General features: G+C 42.3%; 1 protein-coding gene across 4 annotated transcripts in view; it reads right to left on the bottom strand.

Annotated features, from left to right (window-relative positions):
• CCSER2 (coiled-coil serine rich protein 2) overlaps positions 1–15,878 on the bottom strand; it is a 230,710-nt gene that overhangs the window by 74,060 nt on the left and 140,772 nt on the right. For all 4 annotated transcript variants that reach the window (XM_075348981.1, XM_075348982.1, XM_075348979.1 and 1 more), the window contains exon 6: positions 11,982–12,186. In XM_075348981.1, the coding sequence (XP_075205096.1) occupies positions 11,982–12,186 (205 nt within the window). The remainder of the gene's footprint in view (positions 1–11,981; positions 12,187–15,878) is intronic.

Here is a 15,878-nt window from a genome sequence, read left to right as displayed (position 1 = left end):
ATGGCCTTGCGTTCCATCCGGTTTTTGCCGCATGCGGCAGATTTAGCCGATGCGGCGGCCGGATGGAACGTTGCCTGGCACGTTTTTTCGTGCGGCAAAAAAAACCGCATCGCGCCGCATTCGGCCGATGCGGCGCATCTCTCAATGCATGCCTATGGCGGCCGGATGCGGCGCGATGCGGCAAATACCGCATCCGGCCGCCGCATGCGGTTTTTGCCACTGCGCATGCTCAGTAGCATGCCGCAAGCGGCAAAAACCGGGCAGGCCGCATGGGAAAAACTTATGCAAAGGATGCGGTGTTTTCACCGCATCCGTTGCATAGCTTGCACAGCCGGATTGAGCCGCAGGGCTCAAGCCGGATGTGTGAAAGTAGCCTAAATAGGAAAGGGTTCTTTACAGTTATAGTGCCTTGAGAAAGTATTCAGCCCCCTTGAATTTTTCAACCTTTTTCCACATTTCAGGCTTCAAACAAAGAAAAAAAATGTTAATTTTATGGTGAAGAATTAACAACAAGTGGGACACAATTGTGAAGGTGAACGAAATGTATTGCTGATTTTAAACTTTTATAAAAAATAATAAACTGAAAATTGGGACGTGCAATATTATTTGTCCCCTTTAAGTTAATACTTTGCAGTTCCACCTTTTGCTGCGATTACAGCTGCAAGTCGCTTCGGGTATGTCTCTATCAGTTTTGCACATCGAGAGACTGAAATTCTTGCCCATTCTTCCTTTGTAAACAGCTCGAGCTCAGTGAGGTTGGATGGAGAGTGTTTGTGAACAGCAGTTTTCAGCTCTTTCCACAGATTCTCGATTGGATTCAGGTCTGGGCTTTGACTTGGCCATTCTAACACCTGGATACGTTTATTTGTGAACCATTCCATTGTAGGTTTTGCTTTATGTTTTGCATCATTGTCTTGTTGAAAGAAAAATCTCGGTCCCAGTCTCAGGTCTTTTGCAGACTCCAACAGGTTTTCTTAAAGAATGGTCCTGTATTTGGCTCCATTCACCTTCCCATCAATTTTAACCATCTTCCCTGTCCCTGCTGAAGCAAAGCAGGCCCAAACCATGATGCTGCCCCCACCATGTTTGACAGTGGGGATGGTGTGTTCACGGTGATTAGCTTTGTTGCTTTTACGCCAAACATATCGTTTGGCATTGTGCCTAAAAAGTTTGACTTTGGTTTCATCTGACCAGAGCACCTTCTTCCACATGTTTGGTGTGTCTCCCAGGTGGCTTGTGGCTAACTTTAAATGACACTTTTAATGGATGTCTTTGAGAAATGGCTTTCTACTTGCCACTCTTCCATAAAGGCCAGATTTGTGCAGTGTACGACTGGTTGTTGTCCTATGGACAGACTCTCCCACCTCAGATCTCTGCAGTTCATCCAGAGTGATCATGGGCCTCTTAGCTGCGTCTGTAATCAGTCTTCTCCTTGTTTGAGATGACATTTTTGAGGGACGGCCAGGTCTTGGTAGATTTGCATTGGTATGATATGCCTTCCATTTCAATATGATCGCTTGCACAATGCTTCTTGGGAAGTTTAAAGTTTTGGAAATCTTTTTGTAACCAAATCCAGCTTTAAACGTCTCCACAACAGTATCACGGACCTGTCTGTTGTGTTCCTTGGTCTTCATAATGCTATCTGTGCTTTAAACAGAACACTGAGACTATCACAGAGCAGGTGCATTTATATGGAGACTTGATTACACACAGATAGCTTATCATTATCAGTCATTTAGGACAACATGGGATCATTCAGAGATCCTCAATGAACTTCTGGAGTGAGTTTGCTGCACTGAAAGTAAAGGGGCCGAATAATATTGCACGCCCCAATTTTAGTATTTTTTTACAAAAGTTTAAAATAAGCAATATATTTCATTCAACTTCACAATTGTGTCCCACTTATTGTTGATTCTTAACCATAACATTAAAGTTTTTATCTTTATGTTTGAAGCCTGAAATGTGGGAAAAGGTTGAAAATTCAAGGGGGCTGAATACTTTCGCAAGGCACTGTAGACTAGTCAGACTGGGGAAGTGAGTACCACAAGAAGTAGTGATGGCAGACACTATACCAGCATTTACAAAAGGGCTGGAGACTTTTCTCCCAACAAATGGCATTGTGGGCTATAAATAATCTAGCGATAGAGAATGTATAACTGGGGGAGAACAGCTGAATTTGATGGAGCGGTGTTTTATTTCAACCTATATAATGATGAAAGAGTAGAAATCATACCTTTTCCTTACAACTATCAAAGAGAAATACACAATATCTTTGTAATATTGGGGAAAAAGTACCTATACTATGGGAAACCTCCACTTGTGTACGTCTCTCAGGCAGTATTCACATTAATCTCTGAGGCAGCACAGACAACATTCCATGCAGAGAAGAGAGGGAGGCATTGGATAAAGCCCCTTACTCTATATTATATTAACTACATCTCTGTTTGATACATTGAAGCCACGCTGAAGCTTGATACCTCCATGCCAAAGGGTCAGTACTAGCATGTGCCACTCACGCGTGTACATAGAAAATACAAATATCACTAGTGTTGGTGGGAGATATGGGGTGGGGTCGGGGAGGCATGTGCCAGTTATGTAACCAGATACTTATGTGGTAAGCCAATAAGACATTATACCGAATCCCAGAGATCAATTGGCGACAACTCGCCAGGCATGGTCAACGCGTTTCTCTATTTAGCCTCATGCATGGTGTGCATTTACACTGCCCCTCTCTATAAAACTGGTCAAAAAAGTGTAAGACCCAAATAAATACATAAACTTAGGCATGAAACTGCCATGTGCACCATCACATTCCTGGTGACAGTCATGCTGACATACAGGTGCCATCAGAATGACTCAAATCCCCCTCCCAGAAAATTAGCTTGATATGTAAGATTTACAGACTTCGTTCTACTTATAATAAAGTAGTCAGACAATGTCTACAGCTCCTCACAACTAATATAACGAGTAGTTTCTCCAATTACAACACAAAATGGCCCTCTTAATGCCTCCTGCAGAATTATTCACCCCTTCATGACAGAGGAGCACTCTTTGGCTGTTACAACCTGCTGTAAATATGATACATAGCCAGACACCAGCTGCTGGCAGCGCTCTGGAGGAATCTAAGACCATTCCTCAAGGGTGGTGGTCTCCCGTTCACTAATATTCATGGGTTTTCAAGAGAGTGGTCTAAAGAGATTGCATCCCTTACACAAACAAGTGAAAAGATAGTGACATAGCTGGAATGAGAGAACCCTGGCTATACTACCTGTACATGACCGAAAAAGGAAACCATCGCTGGCTGCCATCAGATTCCTGTGAAGGGAAGTGTTCAAAAACACTGACCGCAAATGACCTGCACCAAGATTTGGCAGCAGCAGCCATCGACATATTAGTTTGCACTGTGAGCGGAGTACTAAACATCGAAGGTCTACATACCCATTCCAAAACATGCACCTCTACTGACCCATAAACAAAAGAAAAGTTGGTGCCAATATGCTCCTAGCTGTATAAATAAGTCAGAGATGTTTTGAGTTTCTGTTCAGTGGAGCGATGTAACAAAACTAAAACCTTTTAGGACTACAACAAAAAAAAAAAAGAAAAGAAAAACACTACCTACTGTGAAGCAAGATGGTGGCTCGGGGATGCACTGGGGCTGACTATCTCTGGCACTGATCCTTGATACCTTAAGTGTATGGAGGGAAAGATAAGTATCAGGAAAGCCTAGTTAAATATGTCAATGCCATGCCTTCTGTAAGGAAGCTTACAGAGGTATTCCCATCTCAAAGATTCTATTCCAATATATAGTAGTCGTAATGAAATTATTAGAAAATACCTTCAATTGGAAATGAAGTATAGTTCTCCTGATATAGTCATGTCTCTTACTTAAGCTACAATGCCCTGCACATAAAGTAAGTATCCATGGTTATGTCCACTCATATAGTCATAGTTAGTTGCTTGTGGTCGTAACCATGGATACCTATGCTGCAATGCCCTGCACAGGAGGTAAGAGACATGGCTATATCAGAAAAACTATACTACATTTGTAATTGGAGGTATTTGGTAATATTATTATTACACCTACTATATATTGGAATGAGATCTTGTAAACGGGAATACCTGTTTAAGCTTGGATGCCATTGTACCTTTTCAATAGGATGATGATCCCAAGCCTACTGCAAAGTTAATCAACACTTGGCTTCAGATGTCTTGGAGGATTCTGGAGAGGCCATGACAGTCTGACTTGAATCCCACAGAAAACATCTGGGAGGCTTTAGATCGAGAGGTTGGAGCATGGAAACACAAGAACATTAGTGAACTGAATGGCAATGAGGAATGGGCTAAGATTTGTTTAGGAATAAAGCCAACAGTAGGAGTCTGGATATGCATCATATTTGCAGCAGGTCGTAACACCCAAAGGATGTTGTACTAAGTGCTAAAGCCGTGCTAACAACTGCGCTGAGACCTGTTACAGATGTTACCACAGCCCATGTGAATGGAGCAGGCGGGTGCAGCCAATGAGGTCCATGTCCTCCTCCTGCCCACTATATTCTAATGTGGAGAGCCAGAAGAGGAGCAGTGATGGACCAGAACCTAGTGTAGGGAGTTTCTTTATTTAGGGCACTGACCAGTGCTTACAAGGAGTCTTAATGCTCGTCAAGTCAGGAGATTGGGATATCTTATTAAAAAATTGTAATTATTCTATTGCACATTTTAGCATTATATTTCATAACAAACGGCAAGGAGTGCAGCCATGGTGCAATTATACAGGTTTAATCCCAGCACTGATCGGATCATGAGAGTTTTATTAAAGCTCAGTCTGAAGGCTCACGCTGCCCCCACAGAGCCAGCTAATACAACGGCAATCAAAAGCCCGATTGTTGATCTCCAAGGCAGCCACACTGGTTGCATCATCTGGGAAGAACTTAAAGAAGCAGGGCTTATTAGCCTCGTGCAATGCTTTCCATGTCAACAGAGACAAGCAAATTGCAGAGTGCTAGACAGTATGTCCGCTGGCCATAGTTCTCCTCTCATGGGGGAGCAGCGAAGCAGCAAAAGATTTAATAGAAGAGGACATGTGGCACTTTCTAAAGTATGAAGGGAAGATAGAAATTCACTACTGCGTTGTCAGGATAAAGAAATTTTGGTTATAAAATGTCGTTCAGTCATTCTAATTGCTTATCAAGCAGCGCTGTTGCATTTCGTGTGAGTATATATGGCTAGTTTTCACACTGAAGTAGCCTATCAGGCAACTACGCTGATATACTGTATGGCTCACACATTGTCATATTATGGCTCTATACAGTCCCCATACTGCCAGAAATGGATGAAGCCCACAAACCTCAGATTCCATCAATATTACACGGGTTGTCCCACAAAGTATATTTTAATCCATAGATCTTGGAATAATAATAAGTTCCTTAATTGAATGTGTTAAAATAAATGCTCCTGGGCTGAGATAATGGTAAAAATGTGCCCCTATACTGTGACCACATCTACAGGCCAAGGGAGGAAGCAAAAGAGTATAAAAACAGCACATCAGGGAAAACAGCTGCTTCTTTCTGTGAAGTAAAACATGTTTAAAAAAAGGCAGGAAAATGTTTTGCTTCACAGAAAGAATCATCAGCAATTCCATGTTGTATATATTCTCTTTTGTTTCCTCCCTAGCCCAGGAGCTGGGGTATGTGCTGACCATGTTCCTGTGCAGCCAGTACACAATACATAGCAGGGACACATTAAAAAAATGTTACTATCTTGAGATTTTTTTAACATATCCAATTGTGGAAATTATTATTATTCCAAGATCTATTGATTCAAATGAACTTTTTTTGTGGGAACCCCTTTTAAGTTTAGATTTGGCAGACATTTTGCCATTCACCATTAGAAGCCACATTATACAACTATTTACTCTTTAAAGTAATGAGACAAGGAGAGAATATTTCCAACTAATGGAGCCACATAGTGCACCATATAACGGCGCCCATAGGTTAAGCACTGAGTTCCAGTGGAATACTTTTACTCCCTTTTTTAATTACACTGACAACTATGTCACTGAATGGCCATACAGCGGTACAAGTCAAAATTATATGTCAGGGGATCACTACTAACATATATTGCATTACTGCCCTCACTAGCTGTCACTACAATTAACTCCTTAAGGACGTGGCCCATTTTGCTCTTCAGGGCAGAGCCCATTTTTCAAATCTGACATGTGTCCCTCTATGTGGAATTATGTTACTAAAGGCCCCATCACACTAAGCAACATCGCTAGCAACATCGCTGGTAACGAACAACTTTTGTGACGTTGCTAGCGATGTTGCTGTGTGTGACATCCAGCAACAACCTGGCCCCTGCTGTGAGGTCGTTGGTTGTTGCTGAATGTCCTGGGCCATTTTTTAGTTGTTGCTGTCCCGCTGTGAAGCGCAGATCGCTGTGTGTGACAGCGAGACAGCAACAACTAATGTGCAGTGAGCAGGGAGCCGGCTTCTGCAGAGGCTGGTAACCAATGTAAACATCGGGTAACCAAGAAGCCCTGTCCTTGGTTACCCGATATTTACCTTCGATACCAGCCTCCTCCACTCTCACTGTCAGTGCTGCCGGCTCCTGCTCTGTGCACATGTAGCTGCAGGACACATCGGGTTAATTAACCCGATGTGTGCTGTAACTAGGAGAGCAAGGAGCCAGCACTAAGCATTGTGCGCTGCTCCCTGCTCTGTGCACATTTAGCTGCAGCACACATCAGGTAATTAACCCGATGTGTGCTGTAACTAGGAGAGCAAGGAGCCAGCGCTAAGCATTGTGCGCTGCTCCCTGCTCTGTGCACATTTAGCTGCAGCACACATCGGGTTAATTAACCTGATGTGTGCTGTAACTAGGAGACTGGGGGCTGGTCACTGGTTGCTGGTGAGCTCACCAGCAACTCGTGTAGCCACGCTCCAGCGATCCCTGCCAGGTCAGGTTGCTGGTGGGATCGCTGGAGCGTCGCAGTGTGACCTCTCACCAGCAACCTCCTAGCAACTTACCAGCCATCCCTATCGTTGTTGGGATCGCTGGTAAGTTGCTTAGTGTGACTGGACCTTTACACTAGTGATTCTCAGATTTTAGTGTTTAACACTACAAATTCTCCAAGAAAACGAATACTTTCTTGGACAAACTGCTAAAGTAATATAGAGGTCTAGAAAATAAAGCATTTGCCACTATAAATCCAATTCTTTTGTTGAGATAAGAGACTGTATTCTTCGTTATATTAACCCCAGCACCTTCCACCGCCAATGTCTTGTTGCTTTCATTGCAGTACCTGGAGCTATCTCATTGTGTTTTTCTCTTTGTGGCTGATAAATGACAGACATTTTAACTTGAAAAGTTACGAGGTCAAACTTGCCTGAAAGGAACCAACTTCTTTAGTTCCCTGGAGGGAATAGAATATCCCTTGCATCCAAAATGCATGCTAAATCTGAAAAGTAGGGCCACAAAGAGCATACAAATCAATCTTTTAGAAAATACATGGCATTCTGTAAGAATACCTGGAGAAATACAAAATAGAAACATATTATTTCCTCATTCTTTAATATTAATGTAGATGAACCCTAACGTCTGATGTCCGTGCTGTCTCCCCGTTCCAGACAATTGTTTTGTATTATTTTAACGCATCAATAATAAAAAAGTAACTCTGCAAACAGTAAAAAAGTCCTAGGTTTCGGTTATAGACTTCACCACCCAGCATCTCTATTCCATCAATATCTGTATTTTCAGGACGCTAATGCAGATGAATACAATGGTGAAACAGGGAGCGGCCATCTTGGTGCTCTACTACTAAGCCTGTAGGTCTTCTTCTCACTGCAGCAGACGCCATGCCATCACTGCACAGAGTGGGGCAGCGCATCACAGAAATGGGCATTTGTGAGGTTTTTTTTTTATTATTACAATTATTTTAATTTTGTCAGTCAGTGCTTTTGGGGGAAATAGTGAAGTGGGGCCATAATATTGTGTGGGTGGCTGTTGAAGCCATCATACTGTGAGGGAGGTCTATGGGCACATCATACTGTGTGTGTGGAGCATCACAGTACCATATGGTGGACTGTGGGGGCATCATACTCTGTGGAGATTGAAGCTGTGTGGGCATTAAACTATGTGGGGAGTTATGGGGGCCATCATACTGTGTGAAGCAGCTGTGGATGTATGATACAGTGTAGGACCATCACATGGTGTGGGGATTATGAAGGACATAATACCGTGTGTGTGTGGGAAGGCTGCAAGGGTCCATCATGCTGTGTATAGAGCATCATACCGGAGTGGAGGACTGTGGGTGCATTATACTACGTAGTGAGTTGTTTACTGTATGGAAGGGCTTTGTGGAGACTTTGTGGACATCATACTGTGTGGAGACAGCTTGGTGGGATAAGTGTGAGACAGGCTTTCGAGGTATCAATGTGTGGGAGTTACAAGTGCATCATACTATAAGGGGTGATAGTAGGGACCTCAATATGTGTGCGCAAGCTCCAGGTAGAGCCCTGTATGGGGGAACCTGTAGGGAAATCATATTGTGTTGGGGGCACTGTGGTAGTATCATACTGTGGTGGGGTAATGTGGAGTCATCATACTGTGCTTGTTATGGCAAATTGTGTAAGGGAATTCACTGTGGGGACACTAAACTGTGTGTTTGGGAGAAGAGGAGGGGGGATTATTGGTAGTATGATACTCTATGGGGTCATATAAGGGGTATTGTGGCAGATGAGAGCTTCAGTAGGGTCACATTTACTGTGCATGTGCCTCTCCCGGTCTTCAAAAGTTGGGAAGTATGCCCTTCTGGGACCGTGCCTATGAGCCATGACCCATCCTACTTAGCTTATTTTATTAATTTTTTTGCATCGGTCGGGTGAATTAAAACTTCTTATATGGGGGTCTATGATTTATATGTACTCCACTGATGTGAACACAGTGAAATTGCAGGTTAGGGCTGCATAGAGACTGCTTGTGTTCTGTTACCATGGAAACACATGCCTGCACAGGAGCTGGAAACACAAGAGTATTGTACGTCTCATGCAGCAATAAAATAAGCTGGCAGTGATTGTGTGCACAGCTAATAACCAGAAGACTAATACAAGAGGATTTCAGCTGCAATGTGTAGATTCATATCCCAAAAAACTGAGCTTTCAATTCCTATTAGAGGTCGTCGTCACCCGATAATTTACAGCTATATATTTATCCACCTGGAATTCCCTGTCAAGTTGTGAGAATAGTGGATTTAAGGTTTTTTTTCTCATCTCAGAAATGTGTGGCATATCCACTGAAAATACCCAATGTCTGACTGGTATGGCTCCCACCTCTATGACCTGCACCACTTTCCAGTATGGGGTCTGCAGGTCTACTGGCTGGAGAGCTGGGAACACGTGAGGTGTCAGATAGCTGTAATCACACAATCCCTTTACAAGGCTTGACTCCATTTATATGCAATTTTAATATGCAACTGACAAACATCAGTAAAATGTCGGCACAATTATATAGACCCATCGGTAAGGGTAAAATTAGAGCAAATACATACATGAATGACTTCCCAGACAGCCTGAAGACTCTGCTCTTCTGGAGGGACTTTGTGTTAGTGTCTATAGAAATTACTAATGGCTTCTCACCCACAAAAGACATCTTGATCTTTGCATCCTCATTGTGTGTTGTAAATTGTTCCCCATCCAATGCCCATCTTTACCGGTACAGCTGCCCTTTACCCTCTCACTATTAAGTCTTCCTTTTCCAATGGCTTTTTAATGGACAACGTCACTTGTGCATTAGCGGGACAAAGCATTCTTACAATGGAGACATTGGAGAGCGCCTCTTCTCCTCCCTAGGGTCACTCTGCGGGTGGAAGCTACACAATACTGGGAATAAAGCTAACTAACACAAAAGCTTCATTTGATATCTGTGACATAGCTAAGAAGTAGGACAGTAAAGAAACTCCTATACACTCACTTGACCTAATCCATTTTCTAACGAGCTTAAAAAGGTGTAAAACGCACGCAGGAAGCCATCACTATAGGAGTCTTATATAGCTCGGATTGTAACCTCGATCGCATGTATGGCTTGATAAGTTACTAGTTATACTATTATATTAGGAGATATCCAATTTTGGGCAGCATTTCTTACTCACCTAAAGATTTTGCAAAGAATGCTTTCAAAAATAGAAAGGTTAGTAGTTAATTTTAACAATTACAAAGTGCAAAGTGAAAGGACAAAAAAAGAAATCTAAATCGCATCAATATTTGGTGTGACCGACCTTTATCTTCAAAACAGCATTGATTCTTTTAGGTGCACTTTACTTGCACACACTGAGAAGGAATTCAGAAGTGCAGGTTGTTCCAAACATCTTCAAGAACCAACCACAGATCTTCTATGGATATAGGATCGGGCAAATCCTTCTGTCTGTTCAGTAAATTCCACACTGACATGACGTTGCTGAGATCAGGGCTCTGTGGGGCCACATCATAAGCCTCTTCATGAATCAGGAGCTTCAAATGACTGGTGTGCACCCCACTACTAATCCTACTTAAACTTCTACTGGAGTAAGATTTTTGGTGTAGCAAACGCCACCATATGTTATTAATTTGATGAGCAGTGGTCACCACATCCTAGCTCCATCCACTTTGTCGGAGCTGGGCAAAAATAGTATTAGAAATGTTGCATAATTCTAGCGCAGCCTCCAGTTAAGACAAAATTATGTGATTTTTCAAAGCTTTTTATGGCAGAAAACTGGCATAAAAGCTTTCATAAATCGGGAACAATATTGTTAAGAACTATTAGTTTAAAGAAGAACAGAGTCCTGGAAATGAAGATATGGCTCTGATAAAGCCCTGATCTTGCGATCATGATCAAGATCATGAAGTCTGTGTGGGAAGACATGAAAAGACAGAAAGATTTGCACAAGCCTGAATCCATACAAGATCTGTGGTTAGTCCTCCAAGATGTTTGGCCCAATCTCTTTGCGGAGTTCCTTCAAAAATTACATGCAAGTGTAGCTAGAAGAATTCATGGTTTCATGGTCTTATGAAGAGGTGAGCAAATGGAAGTGGAACTAAATTTGAACGTCGCAAAAATTCACATTTGCCAAAATGCAGTAGCTTTTGTTATTTGCTTACACAGAGTAACATCTCGGCCGCTGCCTTTCTACTTACCCCTCTGCTCCTCGCCACATCTTCCCATCATTGTCAGAAAAACTAAATCCATGTCAAAGTAAGATACAAAAATAATTCCTTATACTTACCTTACCGATAGCCCCAGACTTCCAGGTCTGATAAGGCCCAGCATGGTCATGACACACCATGACTTCAGGACATCGTGACCTTACACGCGCTCATCAAAGCCAGAAGTCCTGGCCCAGTGTGAAGGTCTGGGGATTCAGCAGTGATACGGAGATAAGGCGAGGACCTGACAAGCAGCGGTGAAGAGCAGAGAGGCTGGAGAGGTTTTTACATCTTGAGTTTATTATGCTCTGTGGTCTGCAGAGGCCCAAATCCATAATAAGGGACATTCAATTTGTGAAGTATAATTTTTCTGTAAATTGAGTTTCTCGGAATAATCCGCACAGATAGATAAATTCTAATTTTCCTTTGTCCACTCATCTCTACTAGTCACATCAAATATTAATGTGATTTAGATTTCGCTTTTGTTCAATCTCTGTAGATTTTCTTAATTGATAAGACTTTATTTATTAACACTACTTTTGAATGCATTCTCACTCTGCAGCATTTCTTCCAGTGTCACAAATTTGTGTATATAAGCATGTTTGTAAAGTGTAAAATTCTGATACTCTGTCATGAGGAGTTAATGCCATTTGTCTCTGTGTCACCACCCATTGGTTGTGTTATGAACTGCAGCCTATGAAGAGTATTACTGACAATTTAAGTCCTTGCCCAAATTCAACAAATTTGTCTTACATTTTTAGGCTTTCTTTGGTCTGTAACACATTTCACATGACATTACAGAAAACCCACCTTCTGCAGAAGACGTTTCAACTTCAGAAGCTGCGTCTTCACCGTTGTGCAGTCTTGGACCATGTGGCACAGTGTCATTTCATCAAGTATCACAGTATTGTCTCGAAAACCCATCATCTGTGTAGACCGCGGGGACTGGGAGTAAAAGTTGGGACTCCCATAGCTTTCTCTGTGGTCAGTGGGTGACTCTAGGTAGGAGGAACCCCTGCAATACAACAGTATCATGTATATAATCTTATCATCATGTAATATATTATTTGTACCTAAAAATACACTTTGTACAACAATGAATCTAATACCCCTAAAGACCTGCAAACAAATTAGATTTTAACATTATCAGCACTCCTACTGACATGTACTGGGGCCTCCCGACTCATAGGACGTCAGGAGAGAGAATGATCAAGAGACAGACATTGCAACACCAAAACAGGTGAGAAAAGCTACTGCCAAAGGTTTCTGGCAGCTGCTTTCTCCTCTCTCAATGGAAAATATTAAACCACTTTCCCGGCCCTCCCCATTTATAAGTTTTTAAAGATTTACAATACTGTATATAAATATGACTAAACATGTAGACAATAGAAAAGCTGATTTCAGCTGTTCCATACAAATAGGATTTTACTTCAAGGTAAAATATTTCTCTACCTGATATATACTAATATACCAATCCTTACCGACCTAGGAAGTCCTGGTACCTCGTAGGTCATGACCCTGCCTTTGATGCGGACTCACACTCTGAGACCGCATCTTTCCCTGCACATGTTGGTTGATCTGATCAGCCAACATGTGCCTCTAACAGTTGCATGTGGATAGGAGATCTGTCTGCGGCTATTAACCAGTTAAATTTCACTGTACATCTCTGAAAGCAAGATTTAACACGCGACAACAGGGGGGCACTTTATTTCCATCTGCGGCCCTGTGATGACCCGTTTCAGTCATGACAAACTTCCTGTGAACGCCAGCTGCGTGCCGGCTTTCATAGGAAGTCAGTATTTCTGCTGTACCAAGCAGTGCTGATGAACTGCTCGGTACTGCTCTGTTCATAGCATCAAGTCCCCTAAGGAGACTAGTACAAACAACAAAAAGTGGAGAAAAAAAAACAAGTTTATAAAAATATGAAAAAAAGTTCAAAAGGCCCCCGTTTTTTATCCATTAAAAAATAAAAAAAAATTAAAATATTAAATACAAAAATTTGGTATTGGTGTAATCAGAACTGTCTGGTCTATCAAAATATAAAATAAAATAAATTGATCCGATCGGTAAACAATGTAATGGAGAAAAAATAAAAATCAGAATAACGTTTACTGGCCGCCGCTACAAAGAGGCGATCAAAACATCCCATCTACCCAAAAATGTTGTTATCATTAAAAACGTCAGCTTAGGGCGCAAAAAATAATTCATCACAAAGCCCCAGATCCTGAAAAATAAAAACTTTACGGTTCTTAGAAAATAGCGGTAAAAGCAACATTTTTTTTTTTTTTTTTACAAAGTTGTGATTTTTTTTTCCCACTATTTAAATTGAAAGAAAACTATACATGTTTGGTAGCTAGGAACTGGTACTGACCGGGAGAATTATACTGCTAGGTGAGTTTTACCACATAGCGAATATGGTGAATAAAAAAAAAAAAAAAACAAAACAAACAATTGTGGAATTGTCACTTTTTTTTGTAATTTAATGGAGCTTAGAACTTTTGTTTTCCACATTTTGCAGTACAATATATAGTAAAGTGAATGGTGTCATTGAAAACTATAACTTGTCCCGCAAAAAACAAAGCATTATACGGCTATAATAATGGGAAAATAAAAACATTATTGGTTTTGGAAGAGGAAAAAAACAATAGCGCAAAAACGGTAAATGGCTCGGGGTGAAGGCGTTAATAGATGATCCACAGATAAAGTAGCAATAAGCCTATGTATGGTAGAGAGTGTAAATCGCTCCAAACCCACAGTTATTATTAGATATTAATGCTTTAACATGGCGCCTTAGGGTCACACACTTTATCCTGGCCGCAGATGTGAACAGTGAAACCTTTCCTCCATAGTCAGTAGGAGAAAAGCCGTTATTTAAGTGACCGGCGCTGAGCCCTTGATCAATGGTGGCTCCCGCACCATGAATCATTCTAGCACCAAGGTTTTTCATTTTGTCTACATGAAAAATTGATGAATATTTCCGCTCATCTTCAAGGTTAACTTTTCAGATCGGGATCAATAGAAAAAAAATATCCCATATAAAGAAAAATATAGCTAAAGGTTAATAGAGAGGAAAAAATAAAACTGCAGCGTATAACCATGAAACATAATAAATCACAGGTAATGTGTGACAGTGGGCACGAGAATAGCATCTGATCACAGAACAAAGGCAAGATGCTCAGCCGGGGAGATATGGTCTTCTAGGAATTAAATCAGTATTGTAATGTCAAAAGCTGTGAAAACCCTAAGGCTATGTGCCCACGCTGCGGAAAATGCGCGGATTTTGCCGCGGATTTCTCACGGAAAAGCCGCAGATTTTCCAGAAATCTGCAGCACAGCTACTCCCCAGCCATTTCTATGGCATTTGGGAAATGCTGTGCCCACGCTGCGGATTTTTCCGCAGCGGAAATCGTGCGGATTTCTGTGCGGAAAAATCTGCAGCATGTCAATTATTGTTGCGGATTTCTCCGCAGGGTCCCATATACTTACCTGCCTCACCGGAGTCACTTTCTCCGTCCGGTGTACAGGAGCGCGGTGAATCCAGGTCAGGAAGGAAGAGGTGGGCGGAGCCTGCACGAGCTCCGGTCTTGTGACAGCCGGAGCTAGTTCAGGCCCGCCCACCTTCTCCTGAAGACGCTGAGAGAGTGACCCGGCCGCCGGAAAGCGAGGTGCTGGAGGTAAGTATGAACTCCCCCGATCACTGCAGCACTTGTTCTGCATTGAGGATGCAGTGCCGAAGCCATGGTACTGTATCCTCAATGCAGAAAGCCCGCACCATATCCGCACAACATTCCGCAGCATGGAAACAGACAAAAGTTGTGGTGCTGTTTCCTGGGAGCACCTGCGGAATGTCTTGCGGATATATCCGCAGGACACTGTCTCTGTGGGCACATAGCCTAAGGGCTCAGAAAATTCTGGAGACCGACTTAGTCCACCAATGTATTGCTGCATGACAGCTCTACAAAGCATTCTCCAGATTCCTCAATGTGCCCGGGCAGCATTTAAAGAACCAGGGCAAAAGTGGCACTATTTGCTCTCATTTTATCATTTTATACTGTCTACCCCCTTTCAGGTTTTTTTTTTTCTAAATCCACCACACGGTAAGGCTAGTTTCACACTTGCGTTGAACGGCATCCATAGCATTGCGTTGTGTGACGGATGCAACGGATGCGTTGCATATAATGGCACAATGGATGCAACGGATCGTACAAAACAACGAAAAACTTTTTTTTATTTTTATTTTTTTTTTCATTTTTTACAGTTTTACCGGCAGCAGACTATTGTGAACGATCAGCTGAGAGCTCAGGTGAGAGCTCTCACATGCCGGCGGCCGGGCGCTCAGCTGAGAGCTCTCACATGCCGACGGCCGGGCGCTTAGCTGAACGTTCGGCCAGTTTATGTGATTAAAAAAAAAGGAGCATGCGCAGTGAAATCCTACGGATTGAGCTGCTCAAAAAAAGTTACATGCTGCGTTCCTTCTGCCCGACGCAGCGTCAAAATAACGACGCTGCGTCGTCCAGTGGATGCAACGCTGACACTTGCGTTACAGTGCGTCGTCCATACAAGTCTATGGAGAATAGCGCAGTGCGTTAACGGACTGCGCTATTCTCCATAGTGACGGACTGCACTGAACGCAAGTGTGAAAGTAGCCTAACAGAGATAAGAACCTTTTTTAATTAAGTGCTAAGTGTTAGGGTCTTTAGGGGGGTA

The sequence above is a fragment of the Anomaloglossus baeobatrachus genome, chromosome 5 (genome assembly GCF_048569485.1).
Source record: "Anomaloglossus baeobatrachus isolate aAnoBae1 chromosome 5, aAnoBae1.hap1, whole genome shotgun sequence".
Lineage (NCBI taxonomy): Eukaryota > Metazoa > Chordata > Amphibia > Anura > Aromobatidae > Anomaloglossus > Anomaloglossus baeobatrachus.
Note: the sequence above shows the minus strand (reverse complement) of the source record. Positions and strands in the feature narration are given on the sequence as shown.